At 47.6% G+C, this 17,985-nt stretch overlaps 1 protein-coding gene and 1 long non-coding RNA gene across 5 annotated transcripts in view; one reads left to right on the plus strand and one right to left on the minus strand.

Annotated features, from left to right (window-relative positions):
* LOC140611123 (uncharacterized) overlaps positions 1-11,275 on the minus strand; it is a 32,140-nt gene extending 20,865 nt beyond the window's left edge. For all 4 annotated transcript variants that reach the window (XR_012012466.1, XR_012012464.1, XR_012012461.1 and 1 more), the window contains exon 1: positions 10,895-11,275. This is a non-coding gene — a long non-coding RNA (uncharacterized lncRNA). The remainder of the gene's footprint in view (positions 1-10,894) is intronic.
* The window catches only part of EPB41L4A (erythrocyte membrane protein band 4.1 like 4A), a 180,848-nt gene that overhangs the window by 79,919 nt on the left and 82,944 nt on the right, over positions 1-17,985 (plus strand). Inside the window, exons 3-4 of the mRNA XM_072787912.1 lie at positions 2,932-2,983; positions 13,904-13,982. Of these exons, the coding sequence (XP_072644013.1) occupies positions 2,932-2,983; positions 13,904-13,982 (131 nt within the window). The remainder of the gene's footprint in view (positions 1-2,931; positions 2,984-13,903; positions 13,983-17,985) is intronic.

The following is a 17,985-nucleotide window of genomic DNA, read 5'->3' on the forward strand; positions in this document are numbered from 1 at the left end:
CGTCTGCTGCCATATTGATCCCTCCGTGTCACACATGACCTCCACGAAGCATGGTCTCCACTTCCCGAAGCCTGTTCATTCCTAAACCTCTCAGGGTTCAGCGTCGGTAGCCATCCCGGCTCTGGAACTGTCCTCAGGGGCTCTCGCCCTTAAGTCCAAGTGACACTTGCAGCACTTACCTTTCTTGACCTGTGGGTTCAATCGACCCTGATGAGTCCTTGAAATCTCATTTTGCTCCCATGACAGCAGTTCCCCCTTTTTCCCCTTTTCAGGTTTTCTTCTGCTTAGCCCTATTTAGTCTTGATGATGACTTTTCCTTTGCCTCGTCCTAAACACCATAATGGTCTTGTCAGTCATTTTTCTGACGCGCTAACTGGATACAGGTCGTGTAACGTGTCTGCTTCTGGCACTATTTGTCCCTGAAATAATTCCATCAAAAATATGAAACCGTGTGCTTGTCTGTATCCTTCCCACTGCCCCCAAACACTCGGAGTGTTACTGAGCAGAGATGGCCCTTCCGCTGGGTGCTAGCAGGCAGGCCCCGCTGTGGGTAAAGGGTGTTCTTTCTTGCACCCTGATTTCACTGTATTTTGCAGTGTGAGGTTTCACTTTCTGACCTCATGTTCTGGCAAGTGTCCATAATGACTGATAAGATGTGTGAGTGATGATGTGAGTTCTCTGTGTTTGAAAGGAAGACAGGAAGTCTGTCCTGCTGGATTATTACAGATCGACACTTTGCTAGTCAGGACATGGAAACAGCTTGAGCATCTATCAATGGATGAATGGAGATGTGGGATTTTTATATATATATAAATATATATATATTATATATATATATATAATATATATATATATATCCACACACACACACACTCGTGTGTCATGGATTGATTATAGATATAACACGTATACAGGATGGAATATCATGCAGTTGTAAAAATGGCATATTTCATAGGCTGCTTGTGACAACACGGATGGACCTTGAGTGCATTGAGCCTAAGGAAATAAGACAGAGGACGGCAAACACTGTATAATCTTACGTATACGTGGAGTCTGAAAAGCAGAGCGGCCCCCGGTGGCGTAGTTAAGCATCTGACTCTTGACTTTAGCGCGGGCCATGATCCTAGCGTGGGTAGGATGGAGACCTGCACCCAGCTTCACACTCAGTGCGGAGTCAGCTGCAGGATTCCCTCCCCCCCGCCCCCTGCACGTGCACCTTCTCTCTCCAATCAATCAATCATCAATCAATCAATCGATTGATTCTTTAAAAAAATAAAAATAAAAAAATAGAAGCAAACACCAGGCTCCTAGATGCAGAGAACAGACTGGTGGCTTCCAGGGCGTGGGGAGCGGAGGGGGTTAAGGTGGACAGAAAGTGAGACCTCCCAGTTATGAGGTCTGGGGATCAGTGCTCAGCATGATGACTGCAGTGGATTCCGCTGTGTTGGTCCTTTGAGAGTTGCCGGGAGGGAGGCTCTTAGAAGTTCGTATCACGAGAAAAACAACTGTGAGGGGTGAAGGCTGTGACTTATTCTGACCTCAGACCATTACACCGTGTAGCTTAGACTGTGCCGGAGCCCCTGCCCGGGCGGAGCTCTCATTTCCCACTGTCGGGTATGCCGCACTCTCCCACTCCTCCGTCGGCTCCATATCTCTATGCCTGTCGAGGGTTCAGGTGATCCCCCAGGTGCATCGAGGGCTCAGGTGATCCCCCAGGTACATCTCCACCCCCACACGTCTCAGGAAGCAGGAGCAGACTCTTTATCCAGACTGTCTGCAGTCATCTATACCCCAACGTCTGGGACAGCTGTACGGCATCGGGCGACCCTCCTGACTTTTCTGTGCCTCAGTATCCCCATTTATGAAGTGGTGACATTGATAGTAGCTGCTTTAAGGGACGGTAGTCAGGCCTCCAGAAGCCTGCAGAAAACATGCAGACCGGGGCTATCAAGTGGTGGCAAGTATTGGCTCTAGAGTAAGAGTGTTCTTGCACGTGTCTCAGGTGGGATCCGCGATGCAGCGTGTTCAGAACCGACATCACCAGCTCACCCTCCAGACCTGTTTTTTTTTTTTTTAAGATTTTATTTATTTATTCATGAGAGACCCAGAGAGAGGCAGAGACCCAGGCAGAGGGAGAAGGAGGCTCCCTGTGGGGAGCCCAACGCAGGACTCGATCCCAGGACCCAGGGGTCATGCCCTGGGTCCAAGGCAGATGCTCAACCACTGATCCCCCCAGGCTTCCCCAGACCTGTTCTTACTTAAAAAACATCCTAAGGGTACTGATGTTCCAGATTTTTTAAAAAACTATGTGCTCTGTGATGTGATGAGCCCTGGGCGTTATATGCAGCTGATGAATTGTTGAAAACTGGAATGCTGGCTCATTGAATTTAAATAAAAAAACCCCTATGTGCTCGTGTTGAAAATTTTAGGTCGAGAATAAAAATTGTATTGATTTAGATACAGAGTTTGGGACGCCAATGCTCGGCTGCTGCGCTGAGCGCCTCTCCTTGGTTTCCTGCAGCCCCTTCCTGGTGCCCGTCGGTGCTGCCTGGAAGGGGTGGGACGGGGAGCGAGGAGGATGAGCGCATCCCATGAGGAGCAGCGGGTGCAGGGCCTTCGGGGTGGTCGGGGGGTGGGGAGGCTTCGCAGGCCGCCTTCGCCAGCACCTGGGTGTTCCTGATCTGGGTCGCTAGGGGAGCGTCCTCGAAGGCCTGTGAGCGCTGTTCCCTCCTCTGCTCCTCTCTGAGCATCAACGTCTTGCTCTTGGTGTCTGAGCTGCAGCAAGCTCTCACCTGCATTTTTCTGTGCATGCGATAAGCCAAATATTTATTATTTCAATGTCGTTTAAAATAATACTTTGCAAGCATGCTTGAAGTGAAGGCTGTTGAAAAACAACTAACGCGTACAATTACCCTTTTTCCCCCCTCACAGTATTGGCTGGATCCTGCAAGAACCCTCGCTGAACACAAAGAACTGATCAACAGTAGGTATTTCGTGTTAATTTTGTTCAGGGGTGTTGGAGGTGCTGTGGCATCCTGGGGTGGCTGGGCGCGGGGCCCCAGGGATGAGCTCGGGCCCCAGGGTGGGGATGTGGGTGTTGTGGGTGCGGCCAGACTCCCCCTTTAACCCTGGGGACTTTTCGGTCGATACGGACTCTAAGTACATCACATCTTCATACTCCATTTTGCCCGCCTTTGACTTGCCAGGGATTTTAGAACTTTTTTTTTTCTTTATATTTTCACCTTAAAAAGAAAAAGGCAGAGAGGCATTGATTTGAAGAAAAGGGTCGACCGCCGACCTTCCAAGAGCTGGAGCTCCTCAGGGTCGGGAGCGTGTTGCGTCTCGCACGCTCTGACGTGCCCTTGTGTCCCGAGGGCTTTCCATGGCTTCGGGGCCCCCTGTGTTTTCGGGGGCCCCGGTCTTACCAGCAGGGATCTTCTGCAGTCGCCGGGTGTCACATTGAGGCCGTATATTCTGTAACTACGGCCTTTGGGGCCCAGGTTTCTGTTCACGGGGATGCGCGCACGCGGGTCCCTGCAGGCCGGCCCTGGGTGTGCAGCAGAGTCATATTTTTTTAATTATCTTTTTATTTTTTTTATAACTATTAAGGAAATTTAATATTTAATCATATTTTAGTATTTCATTATATTAATTTCATCAAGGTCAGATACTTGAAGTGGTAAGCATCTAATTAATCAGCCTAAACATATCTGTGAGAAAGATGCAGGGTCTTGGGTTGAATTTGCTGGGTCAGCATGTGGAATTTGAGATCTAAATGTCATCTTTCCTAAAACACCCTTCGAAAAATTCAGTTGGTTATATTTAGAAAACAAAACAGGAAGCATCTTAGAATAGCAAAATCAAATCTATTGTGAATTACTGTAAATATAATACAATACAAATGTGGCATATACAATATCCAAAACAAAAGAAGTAATCAATAAAAGGGACAGGAATTTTAGCATACAAAAATAACTGGCAGTTTTTAAAATTTGGTAGTACTATTTTGTAATGAAACATGGATATTTATTCACATCTTATATTAGTTGCTAGAGCTGCCATAGCAGAGTACTGCACCCTGGTTGGTATAAGCAACAATCACTGTTTCCCACAGTTCTGGAGGCCAGAAGTCCAAGATGAAGATGTTGGCAGGTTTGGTTTTGAGGCCTCTCTCCTTGGCTTGGAGGCCACCTTCTTGCAGTGTCCTCACATGGTCTTTCCTCTGGTTATACACATCCTTGGAATCTCTTTTTCTTATAAGGACACGAGTCCTATTAGAATAGGACCCCACTCCATTGGCCGCATTTTAACTTAATCACCACTTCAAATAAGTGATGGCCAAACATGGTTACCTCCTAAGGTGTTGGAGGTTGGGATTTGAACATAATGAATTTTTGGAGAGCATGACCCAGCCTATAACAACATCCTTCTCTGTGACTGATTCTTCCAGTGCCTGCCTCCTCTTTTCCAGGCCCGATCCAGGTATTGGGGTAAAGCAGTAAAGCTTACAACCTATGTCTCACAGTGGACCTGAGAAAGCAGCAGGGACCAAAACTTAGAGGAAAAGCTTTATGATAATAACTTTGCAAATGCCATTATCCTCAAATCCCTGCCATTTTTAGCTCTGGGCCACAGGCTCCCCCCTTAATTGCTTGGAAGAATTTGACCACTTTTTTTAATATATAATATATTTATTTTTAATTGGTGTTCAATTTGTCAACATACAAAATAACAACCAGTGCTCATCCCCTCAAGTGCCCCACACCCATTCACCCCCACCCCCCACCCTCCTCCCCTTCCACCACACCTAGTTTGTTTCCCAGAGTTAGGAGTCTTTATGTTCTGTCTCCCTTTCTGATATTTCCCACACATTTATTCTCCCTTCCCTTATATTCCCTTTCACTATTATTTATATTCCCCAAATGAATGAGAACATGTAATGTTTGTCCTTCTCCGACTGACTTACTTCACTCAGCATAATACCCTCCAGTTCCATCCACGTTGAAGCAAATGGTGGGTATTTGTCATTTCTAATAGCTGAGGAATATTCCATTGTATACATAAACCACAGCTTCTTTATCCATTCATCTTTCGTTGGACACCGAGGCTCCTTCCACAGTTTGGCTATCGTGGCCATTGCTGCTATAAACATCAGGGTGCAGGTGCCCTGGCGTTTCATTGCATCTGTATCTTTGGGGTAAATCCCCAACAGTGCAATTGTTGGGTCATCGGGCAGGTCTATTTTTAACCCTTTGAGGAACCTCCACACAGTTTTCCAGAGTGGCTGCACCAGTTCACATTCCCACCAACAGTGTAACAGGGTTCCCTTTTCTCCGCATCCTCTCCAATATTTGTGGTTTCCTGCCTTGTTAATTTGCCCCATTCTCACTGGTGTGAGGTGGTATCTCATTGTGGTTTTGATTTGTATTTCCCTGATGGCAAGTGATGCACAGCATTTTCTCATATGCATGTTGGCCATGTCTATGTCTTCCTCTTTGAGATTTCTCTTCATGTCTTTTGCCCATTTCATGATTGGATTGTCTGTTTCTTTGGTGTTGAGTTTAATAAGTTCTTTATAGATCTTGGAAACTAGCCCTTTATCTGATACATCATTTGCAAATATCTTCTCCCATTCTGTAGGTTGTCTTTGAGTTTTGTTGACTGTATCCTTTGCTGTGCAAAAGCTTCTTATCTTGATGAAGTCCCAATAGTTCATTTTTGCTTTTGTTTCTTTTGCCTTCGTGGATGTATCTTGCAAGAATTTACTGTGGCCGAGTTCAAAAAGGGTGTTGCCTGTGTTCTTCCTTGGATTTTGATGGAATCTTGTCTCACATTTAGATCTTTCATCCATTTTGAGTTTATCTTTGTGTATGGTGCAAGAGAGTGGTCTAGTTTCATTCTTCTGCATGTGGATGTCCAATTTTCCCAGGACCATTTATTGAAGAGACTGTCTTTCTTCCAATGGATAGTCTTTCCTCCTTTATCGAATATTAGTTGACCATAAAGTTCAGGGTCCACTTCTGGGTTCTCTATTCTGTTCCATTGATCTATGTGTCTGTTTTTGTGCCAGTACCACACTGTCTTGATGACCACAGCTTTGTAGTACAACCTGAAATCTGGCATTGTGATGTCCCCAGATATGGTTTTCTTTTTTTAAATTCCCCTGGCTATTCAAGGTCTTTTCTGATTCCACACAAATCTTAAAATAATTTGTTCTAACTCTCTGAAGAAAGTCCATGGTATTTTGATAGGGATTGCGTTAAACGTGTATATTGCCCTGGGTAACATTGACATTTTCACAATATTAATTCTGCCAATCCATGAGCATGGAATATTTTTCCATCTCTTTGTGTCTTCCTCAATTTCTTTCAGAAGTGTTCTATAGTTTTGAGGGTATAGATCCTTTACCTCATTGGTTAGGTTTATTCCTAGGTATCATATGCTTTTGGGTGCAATTGTAAATGGGATTGACTCCTTAATTTCTCTTTCTTCAGTCTCATTGTTAGTGTATAGAAATGCCATTGATTTCTGGGCATTGATTTTGTATCCTGCCACGCTGCCAAATTGCTGTATGAGTTCTAGCAATCTTGGGGTGGAGGCTTGTGGGTTTTCTATGTCGAGTATCATGTCATTTGGCGAAGAGGGAGAGTTTGACTACTTCTTTGCCAATTTGAATGCCTTTAGTGTCTTTTTGTTGTCTGATTGCTGAGGCTAGGACTTCCAGTACTATGTTGAACAGCAGTGGTGAGAGTGGACATCCCTGTCTTGTTCCTGATCTTAGGGGAAAGGCTCCCAGTGCTTCCCCATTGAGAATGAGATTTGCTGTGGGCTTCTCGTAGATGGCTTTTAAGATGTCGAGGAAAGTTCCCTCTATCCCTACACTCTGAAGAGTTTTGATCAGGAATGGATGCTGTATTTTGTCAAATGCTTTCTCTGCATCTAATGAGAAGATCATATGGTTCTTGGTTTTTCTCTTGCTGATATGATGAATCACATTGATTGTTTTACGAGTGTTGAACCAGCCTTGTGTCCCGGGGATAAATCCTACTTAGTCATGGTGAATAATTTTCTTAATGTATTGTTGGATCCGATTGGCTAGTATCTTGTTGAGAATTTTTGCATCCATGTTCATCAGGGATATCGGTGCGTAATTCTCCTTTTTTGGTGGGGTCTTTGTCTGGTTTTGGAATTAAGGTGATGCTGGCCTCATAGAATGAATTTGGAAGTGCTCCATCTCTTTCTATCTTTCCAAACAGCTTTAGTAGAATAGGTATGATTTCTTCTTTAAACGTTTGATAGAATTCCCCTGGGAAGCCATCTGGCCCTGGACTTTTGTGTCTTGGGAGGTTTTTGATGACTGCTTCAATTTCCTCCCTGGATATTGGCCTGTTCAGGTTTTCTATTTCTTCCTGTTCCAGTTTTGGTAGTTTGTGGCTTTCCAGGAATGCGTCCATTTCTTCTAGATTGCCTAATTTATTGGCGTATAGCTGTTCATAATATGTTTTTAAAATCGTTTGTATTTCCTTGGTGTTGGTAGTGATCTCTCCTTTCTCATTCATGATTTTATTAATTTGAGTCTCCTCTCTCTTCTTTTTAATAAGGTTGGCTAATGGTTTATCTATCTTATTAATTCTTTCAAAGAACCAACTCCTGGTTTTGTTGATCTGTTCCACAGTTCTTCTGGTCTCAATTTCGTTGAGTTCTGCTCGAATCTTAATTAACTCTCTTCTTCTGCTGGGTGTAGGATCTGTCTGCTGTTTTTTCTCTAGCTCCTTTATGTGTAAGGTTAGCTTTTGTATTTGAGTTCTTTCCAGTTTTTGAATGGATGCTTGTATTGCGATGTATTTCCCCCTTAGGACTGCTTTTGCTGTGTCCCAAAGATTTTGAATGCTTGTATCTTCATTCTCATTAGTTCCCATGAATCTTTTTAATTCTTCCTTAATTTTCTGGTTGACCCTTTCATCTTTTAGCAGGATGTTCCTTAACCTCCACGTGTTTGAGGTCCTTCCAAACTTCCTGTTGTGATTTAGTTCTAATTTCAAGCCATTATGGTCTGAGAATATGCAGGGGACGATCCCAATCTTTTGGTATCGGTTCAGACCCGATTTGTGACCCAGTATGTGGTCTATTTTGGAGAAAGTTCCATGTGCACTTGAGAAGAATGTGTATTCAGTTGAGTTTGGATGTAAAGTTCTGTAGATATCTGTGAAATCCATCTGGTCCAGTGTATCATTTAAAGCTCTCGTTTCTTTGGAGATGTTGTGCTTAGAAGACCTATCGAGGGTAGAAAGAGCTACATTGAAGTCACCAAGTGTAAGTGTATTATTATCTAAGCATTTCTTCATTTTGGTTATTAATTGATTTAAATATTTGGCAGGTCCCACATTTGGGGCATATATATTGAGGATTGTTAAGTCCTCTTGTTGCATAGATCCTTTAAGTATGATATAGTGTCCCTCTTCATCTCTCACTACAGTCTTTGAGGTAAACTTTAGTTTATCTGATATGAGGATGGCTACCCCTGCTTTCTTTTGAGGACCATTTGAATGGTAAATGGTTCTCCAACCTTTTATTTTCAGGCTGTAGGTGTCCTTCTGTCTAAAATGAGTCTCTTGTAGACAGCAAATAGATTGGTCCTGCTTTTTTATCCAGTCTGAAACCCTGCGCCTTTTGATGGGGTCATTAAGCCCGTTCACGTTCAGAGTTACTATTTAAAGATATGAGTTTAGGGTCATCATGGTATCTATTCAGTCCTTGTTTTTGTAGATTGTTCCACTGAACTTCTTTTAAAGGGGAATTTTAAGAGTCCCCCTTAAAATTTCTTGCAGAGCTGGTTTGGAGGTCACATATTCTTTCAGTTCCTGCCTGTCTTGGAAGCTCTTGATCTCTCCTTCCATTTTGACTGAGAGCCTTGCTGGATAAAGTATTCTTGGTTGCATGTTCTTCTCATTTAGGACCCTGAATATATCATGCCAGCCCTTTCTGGCCTGCCAGGTCTCTGTGGATAGGTCTGCTGTTACCCTAATATTCCTCCCCATAAAGGTCAGGGATTTCTTGTCTCTTGCTGCTTTAAGGATCTTCTCTTTATCTTTGGAATTTGCAAGCTTCACTATTAAATGTCGAGGTGTTGAACGGTTTTTATTGATTTTAGGGGGAGATCTCTCTATTTCCTGGATCTGAATGCCTGTTTCCCTTCCCAGATTAGGAAAGTTTTCAGCTAGAATTTGTTCAAATACATATTCTGGCCCTCTGTCCCTTTCGGCACCCTCGGGAACCCCAATTAAACGTAGGTTTTTCTTCCTCAGGCTGTCGTTTATTTCCCTTATTCTATCTTCATGGTCTTTTAATTGTTTGTCTCTTTTTTCCTCAGTTTCCCTCTTTGCCATCAACTTGTCTTCTATGTCACTCACTCGTTCTTCCACCTCGTTAACACTCGTTGTTAGGACTTCTAGTTTGGATTGCATCTCATTCAATTGATTTTTAATTTCTGCCTGATTAGCTCTAAATTCTGCAGTCATGAAGTCTCTTGAGTCCTTTATGCTTTTTTCTAGAGCCACCAGTAGCTGTATAATAGTGCTTCTGAATTGGCTTTCTGACATTGAATTGTAATCCAGATTTTGTAACTCTGTGGGAGAGAGGACTGTTTCTGATTCTTTCTTTTGAGGTGAGGTTTTCCTGCTAGTCATTTTGCTCAGTGCAGAGTGGCCAAAAACAAGTTGTATTGGGAAAAGGAGAAAAAGAGAGAGAAGGAAAGAAAAGAGAAAAAGAAAAAAGAAAAAAGGAAGAAAAAAAGGAAAAAGAAGAAAAAGAGAAAGAAAAAGAATAAGAAAGGTGAAAAACAAAAAAGGGTGGGGGAAGCAATCAGAAATCAAAAAGCAAAAAAGAAAAAAAAAAACCCAAAACAAAACAAAAGCCATGACGGAGTATCTTCTGATTCTGTGTACTTCACGTCCCTTGGCTTCCCCTGGAACTTGTCCGTCCAGCTGGTCTTCTGGGGGAGGGGCCTGCTGTGCTGATTTTCAGGTGTTAGCACTTGGGGGAGCTGCTCTGCCCCTGCCTGGTGCAGGGCTCAGTGGGGATAGTTTACCCCGTGAGGCCACAGGAGGAACAACCGCAGTGGCAGGGCCAGGTCTGGAGCCGTGGAGTCAGCCCCCGCAGTCACCACAGAGCTCTCCGTCTGCAGGGCCTGGATGCTGGCGGGGAGGGGGGGGCGGGGCCGCTGATCTGCTCAGCTGGGGCAGGAGCGTCCTCGCTGTCCTGGGCCCTCCCGGCCTCTGCCAGTCCCGGGGGAGGCGGGATCCTGGGCTGTGTCCGGCGCCCTGTGCTCCGGAGCCTGCGCTGGTGGATTCGCGCTCCCGGGCCGCGCAGCCCCCTCCGCGGAGCCGCCCCCGAGCCCCCCGAGCTGCTCCCGCCCCGCAGCCCCCTCCGCGGAGCCGCCCCCGAGCCCCCCGAGCTGCTCCCGCCCCGCAGCCCCCTCCGCGGAGCCGCCGCCCGAGCCCCCGAGCTGCTCCCGCCCCGCAGCCCCCTCCGCGGAGCTGCCCCCGAGCCCCCCGAGCTGCTCCCGCCCCGCAGCCCCCTCCGCGGAGCCGCCCCCGAGCCCCCCCGAGCTGCTCCGGGTCCCCCGTGCGCTGCAGCCCTTAGGGAGCTCAGTCACTCTCCCGGGGCGGTGTCTGTTAGTGTCCCCGGGGAGCCCGAGAGCATCCCCGCCCTCCTGGGTCCTGCTCCACCTCCCCACGAGCCCCTTTCCCCCGGGAAGGTCGGTGCAGCTCCTGCTCCTCCGGGACGGGGCTCTCCTGTCCTGGGGACACTCCCCCCGGCCTCAGCCCGGCTCCTCGCGGGCCCCTCCCCCTGGAGGCCTTTTGTTCCTTTATTTCTTTTTCCCCCGTCTTCCTACCTCGATAGAAGCGCGAACTCTTCTCACTGTAGCATTCCCTGGTCTCTCTTTAAATCTCAGGCCGAATTCGTAGATTTTCAGGATGAGGTGAAGGTCGTCTCGGTAATTTGGTGGGGAGGTGACTGGGGACCGCGCTCTTCCGCCGTCTCGCCCTCCTCCTAAATCATCTTTTCAGAGGCATGAACCCTTTGACACAGAATGCACCCCCAGCCGCTGTGGGGCGGCGTTAAACCCTCCGTGCGATCGCGGGCGCCCCCTCCGCGGCTCTCCTCCTGGGCAGGGGCCTCCGGGCGCTCCGGTGCCCTCCGGTGCCCTCCGGCGCCCTCCTCCGGCCGGGGCCGCGCCTTGCCGACTCCTGGGTCCGCCCTGCGCCCGCCTGCGCTCCTGGGACCGTGGCCGCGCCCGCCGGGGCCTGTTCAGCGGGTCCTGGGCGTCGGCCCGGCCTCCCAGGGCAACGGCTTCAGAAACAGGCTCCAGGCTCGCGGGCGGCGGCGACGGGCTCGGGGTGTCCCCTGGCCTGGCCTCGTGGCCCGGCTCCGCTGCTCCATCCACCGAGCCCGGTTCTGGTGTCCCTGGATGCACAAGGGCACGTTCTTGGGGGGGGGGGGGGGAGACCGGTGTTGCCCGTGCTCCCACCGAACAGCCTCCCTGGTGGGTTTTTTTTTTTTTTTCTTAAAAAAGGGAGACCTATATATGGAAAGAAAATGACCACTCTGGTTAAGCGTGGACTGTAACGTTTTCACGCACACGCAGGAATAAATACACAAGGGAGGAGTGTGCGAGGGAGGAGTGTGCTACACAGCCTGGCGGGGGGACTCCCTTCGCCCCGAACCACCGCACCTTACACTCGAGACCTATCCCAGGGTGATGTGTGGACTGTGCCTCATGGAAGCCGGGGGCTGGGGGGCCCAGTTCTCCCCAAGGCCGGCCAGCGTTAGTCGTTTCTGGTGTATTCTTCTTGGGGGGGAACATATTTGAATAGCTGACTTTCTTTTTTACCAAAAAGGGATCATACCTCTGGCGCCCGAAGGCGATGGCACATCTTTCCCGATCAGCACCGAGTGCCCCTCTGCCGTGTACTCGGTCGCAGGACCGTATGTGTGTGTTGTGTAGACCTCAGTGGTCCTCCCGCTGCTAAGCATTGATGTTCCGAGGCTCTACCAATTTTTTTGTGTCTTGCTTTCAGGCAGATACATTTTTTTACTTTTTGCAATACTAGTAGGTGGGTGGTTTTTTTTTCTTTTTTTTTAAATTTTTTCTTTTATCTTTTTTGGGTTTTTTTTTTTTAACCATCGGTTCTATCATTGATTTTTCTTCATTGTGTAAAAAACACGTGTTGTAGAAAACATGAAAAGTGGGGAAGTTACCAACAAATGGAAATTGTGCATGACCTCACTAGGGATAAGAACAGGCAACATCCTCAAATATTTGATCTTTTTCCCTGTGTCTGTGAACATGTAAACCCATAACCTGCACAGATATCTGCAGACTTGAGGTCCTGCTGTTACACAATTCTCTGTCCTGTCTTTAATTTTCTATTTTCTTGTGCTTTTAGAAGTTCTTACTATGATTTTTTTTAGACTTTATTGAGGGGGCACCTGAGTGGCACGGCGCAGGTGGTTAAGCACCAAACTCTTGGTTTCGTCTCAGGTCGAGATCTCAGAGTCATGAGATGGAGCCTGGTGCTGGGCCCCACACTCCACATGAAGTCTGCTTGGCATTTCCTGTCCCTCTCCCTCTGCCCGTCCCTTCCACGTGAGCCCTCACTCTCTTTCTGTCGCCAAAATAAGCACCTACATCTTTTAAAAACAACAAAAAAGAACTTTATCGAGGTACCTCTAATGTATAAGAATGATACACATTAAAGATGCAGAACTTGATGCTTCAATACACGTGTTCAGTGAGGGAAGGTCAGCAGGCAAGTTGAAGATGTAACGTGTCCCCTCTGCGTAGTGGGCGCATGTGTGTCGTGGGAGCAAGAAGATCTACAATCCGTCGTCTCAGCAGGTCTCAGCATACAGCTCGGCCCCCAGAGCTGATTCATCTCGTGTGACCGAGACTTGTAGCCATTGGCCAGCACGTCCTTGTTTCTCCCTCCCGCTTCCCCGGTGCCACCGTCCTACCCTCTGCATCTGCGCATGTGACTCCTTTACATTCTGCATGGAGGTGACATCGGGCGGTTGTGTTTTTTTTGTGTCTGGCTCGTGTCACCTTCGTAATGTTCTCCAGGTTCATCTGTGTCCCCTCACATGGGAAGATTTTCTTCTTTTTTTCTGGCTGTATACTATTTTCTTGTGTGCATGTTACCCTCACCTACACACACACACGCTCAACCATGCAGAGGTGATGATAAGGCATTGACTGGGTGTATACGCATCTATGTTCATTCCCCTGGTGCACCGACGGACGCTGGGCTTGCTTCAGTACATTGGCCATGGTGATTAGAGCTGCGTGAACAGTGGAGGGCAGACACGGCCTCAGGATCCTGGCGTCCTCTCCTTCGGATAAGTGCCCCATAGTGCGATGGCCCGATTGTGCGGTCGTTGAACCAGTTTGCTATCCTAGCCACAGCGGACGGGACTCCCTTCCACCCACATCCTCCCGACACGTTTGTCCTTTGCTGACAGCCGTTCTTACAGGTGTCAGGTGGTGATCTCGTGGTTTTTCATTTGCATTTCCCGGATGGTTTAGTGATGCTGAGCATCTTCTCATAATAAAAACAATTTATAATTATAATAATTATATAATAAATAAATATCTGTTGGACATTTATGTGCGTCTTCTTTGGAAAAATGCCTATTCTATTCTTTTGCCCATTTTTAAATTGTTTTTTTTGTGTGTGTGCTATTGAGTCATAGGAGCTCCTCGTGTATGCTGGATATTAACCCCTTATCCAATAGGTAGTTTACGAATATTTTTGGTGAGCATAGTTTTTAGTAATCGTACAATATCACGCTTCTACTTTGAGTAACTTATAATATGAAATTTAATTTCTGTTTCTTATTTTAGCTGGACCTCCATATACCTTGTATTTTGGTATTAAATTCTACGCTGAAGATCCGTGTAAGCTTAAAGAAGAAATAACCAGGTATGTATTAACTTTGCATTTGAACAGTACCTGTGCGGCATAGACTAAAGGCTTTATTTAATATAAGTTGGGGTCAGACAGTGGGTGGGTGTCTGGCTTGTTTTGTAATGCGTCTCCACGGAGAGAGTTAAACTAGCATCGCGTGAGGCAAATCAGCGCCTGATGATGGATGTGTGTGGACAATGGCATGAACCCGGGTGACGTGATGATGGATGTTGCATCTGCTGTGATGGGATATTTCTGTATCATTGTTGTGAAGACTGCATTCAGCCTTTGAAGTCATGTGAAAAGAGTCATTGAACCGTGGAAAGGAAAGCTATTTTAGGGCTCGGGTTGCATGTATAAATACAGGTTTGAACAGCCAGTTGTTTCTCTTTAATTGGTTATAGCTTACCTATCAGTGGTCCAGGGCCTTCACATACCTGTGTAGGAAATGAAAAGATACTTGCTTTTAGTACAAAGGAGAGAAAAAGAAAAACCCCACAATGTTTTACAACGTATTCCTTCACCTTTGTCATTAAATATTTTATTTTTTAAAAGATGTTATTTATTTATTCATGAGAGACACAGAGAGAGAGGCAGAGAGACAGGCAGAGAGAGAAGCAGGCTCCATGCAGGGAGCCCAACGTGGGACTCGATCTCAGGACCCTGGGGTCACACCCTGGGACAAAGGCAGATGCTCAACCATGGAGCCACCCAAGGGCTTCGTCATCAAATATTTTATTTTGTTTAGGGCACAATCCCCAATTGGAATTATGTTGTTAAAGGAGTCCACGCCAACACGTGAGGGTGGCTTATGAAGGCCAGGCAGCCGCGAGCAGAAGGCTGTTCCCACAGCTTACGCCTTAAGTGGTCGGTTTTCCCAGTGTCCTCCTGTCTCGGGCTCAGGGGAAGCCGAATGTGTTACTGGAAACATTGGAAATCACGTCTTCCGTCACGAGGGCGGCCTGTGGTTTTGTTCCTGTTCTGTCCTTTCATCTCTTCCTCAGACTGTTGACTTACACGGGAGGGAGAGGAGTGAGGGCTGGGTGGACCTTTCCTGTCCCCTGCAGTGCGCGACGAGGCCTCCCTTTCAGGACTGTGCCAAGCTGCGTTCATGTCTCCCACCACCACGTTGCCGCAACTGCTTGACCTGGGGCAGGGGGCGGGGGCACACCTCCGTGGGGAGGGGCCGCTGTGTTGGGAGGACGTTTGGGAGAGGGGTCACGTTTACCTTAGAGTTTCCTGAGTCGTCTCTGCAGTTGAGGGATTTCTGAGCTGTGGGCTCATGGGGAAACTGAGTCCAAGGGGTAAAAACACGCACACACATCAGGGTAACTCATTAGGAAATTGCAAGGAAATAACATTTTATGAAAACACGAGGAAAGCCCTTCACTTTCCGTGCCTCGCATTCCTTGGCTGCAAGATTGGAGACACCTGTCCCACCAGGTTTCGTAGGCACTGGAGGGCGCTGCAACTAACGTCGGCCTCGGGTCGCCCGTTGTGTCTGGGTCGGTAAGCGCCTGGTAGGCTTTCATCCTCTCCCAACTCTGGCAGTTCAGGGGAGTTACACCTTGAATGAGGGCTGGCTTCCCAGAGGTACTCGGTTTATTGTTAATAGGGCGAAGGCGAGTGTCGTACGACACACGACTTTAAATCTGCTCGCCAGATCTTGATGAGCAGAACCTTCCCTTCAGAATCTACCAGCCCGTCAGTAGGACACGTAGACTTGTGTAACAAGCAGCCTCACGGCGTGTCCGTCACACCTGCTCTTCCTCAAATATCAGACGAGGTCACGTAGCCAAGAACCAGGTTGCACTGTCTGTAAGAATTGGCTTCCATTGCCCAAAACACGTAGTTGAATTAGGTAAGTTGAAAGTGCGTCCGGCGTGATCTCCCTGTATAAGCTCTGCAGTGTGTCCTGAAGAGAAGGTCACCAGCTCGCATGGACACGTTCATCTAAGCGGGCAGATAAGGGAGCCAGTTGCGTGAGAGGAGTTTGGCAAAAGCAGAAACTACGACCCGAGCCCCAAATCCCGCGGTGTCTGCTCATGGAGGAAGACCGTGCTCAAGGCCAGCATGCGTACGATGAGTATTGCTCCTGCTTCCGTTCTTTGGAAGGTTGTTCTCGCCTACTCGGTATTGGCGCTCAGGTGGTTCCTAAGTTGTGGCATGAAGCAGTAATGCTGCAGTGAACATCGCGACATGCCCGTCCTTCCACGTGCTTAGCATCCTTGACCGTCACGCCGTCCCACGCGTGTTGTGCGGGCCTCTCCACCCTCGCCTGTCTGTTACTCCCCCATAGTATTCCGTGATTTATTTACCCCTGCCCGTGGGGATGGTTCTCTTTTAAAACTACAGATACCGCCGGCCTTGAATTGTCTCAGGTACGTAGCCCATAGTAGACGCAGCCTTCCAGGAGGGTGTGGAGCTTAGGAAACAACACGAGAGGTGAGTGTGATATGCAGGGAAGTGAGGTCCCGGAGACGAAAAACGTGGAAGTGACTAGAAGCACACGAACTTGGAGTAGCTGCTCAGCGGCCTGAAAGGTCTCGGAAACCAACAGGATTGGGAGACTACAAGGACGACTCTGCGTTTAGGACTCCTGTGCCCTGGCCTGAACCTTTTCTACAACATTCCTGCTGCTTCGGTCGGCTTCCTTGTAAACACTGTAAAGACAGGGCGCCTTCCTGTCTGGGGAGCGATGGGAAATCCAGTGAGAAATCCTGTCGCTTCTGTTGTCGGCAACGGGTTTTCTTTCTGGGCTCGTGCAGAATGAACCCAACGTCTCTTCTCTTTGCTGACCGTCTAAATAGTCTATGCCCTTATCTGTTAAATTTATTTTCAGGCCTGATTCAGACAATCACAAGAGCCTTCCACGTACTCTGGGTCGTTTATAGCTCTGTGTCCCGCATGCACTTGGTAAGCGTAGTGAGTGCAGGGCGGGCTTTGGGGGGCACCCAGGAAGCTCAGCCGGTTGAGCATCCCACTCTTGATTTTGGCTCCGGTCGTGGTCTCAGGGTCCCGGGATGGAGCCTGTGTCGGGCCCCCCTCAGCAGGGAGTCTGCTTGTCTCCCTCTTCCTCTGCTCCTCCCCCCGTGCATGTTCTCACTCTCTCTCTGAAATAAATCTTAAAAAAAAAAAAAAAAAAAAAAAGAGGGATCCCTGGGTGGCGCAGTGGTTTAGCGCCTGCCTTTGGCCCAGGGCGTGATCCTGGAGACCCGGGATCGAGTCCCACGTCGGGCTCCCGGTGCATGGAGCCTGCTTCTCCCTCTGCCTGTGTCTCTGCCTCTCTTGCTCTCTCTGTGTGACTATCATAAATAAATAAAAATTAAAAAAAAAAAGATAAAAGGAAGACAGGCTTCGGAGTCAGGCTGATGTTTGTGTCCTTTCTCTGCCTCTCAGTAGTTGTGCGAATTTGAACAAGCTGTGTAACCTTCTAAAGTCTCAATTTTCTCATCCATAAAAAAGAAATCATTGTTTTCAAAAAGACAATGAGAGGAAGGAAGGGGGAGAGATGATGAGAGGAATGCATAGGGTAACATGTGCCAAGTGGTGACAGTGACACAAAAATGTGTCCGTGGGTGGTGGGGACAGCTAGAGTGAAAAGGATGAGAAGTAGTTAATGTTTTCAAGTTATTGACTCAAAAATTAGAAGACCAGCGTGGAGCCCTGAGGTGGGTCTTCCAGCCTGAAATCAGCCCCTGAAACCCCACTTTATGGGTGTAGTTGTTCATTCAATTACGAATCCTACAGCTGCCCTGTTGCCTGTTTCCTGAGCTTGTATCTGACAGAGTTCAGTCAGCCACCCGCCTTCGCTTGGTAGTGACGTGGAGCTGGGTGCTGCGGTGCTCTGGGTATGAGGGAGATGCAGCGGGGACCACAGGGAGGGGTCCTGTCCTCCGGAAGGAGCGGCCAGAGCGACCGTCCATTCCGTGCACACCGTCCTGTCTGCGAATTGAAATCTTTCTGAACCTTTAAGGATCTAGGAACCGTTTCCAAAAAGGAAAATAATGTTCCAAAC

Source organism: Canis lupus, chromosome 2 (assembly GCF_048164855.1).
Source record: "Canis lupus baileyi chromosome 2, mCanLup2.hap1, whole genome shotgun sequence".
NCBI classification, from domain to species: Eukaryota; Metazoa; Chordata; class Mammalia; order Carnivora; family Canidae; genus Canis; species Canis lupus.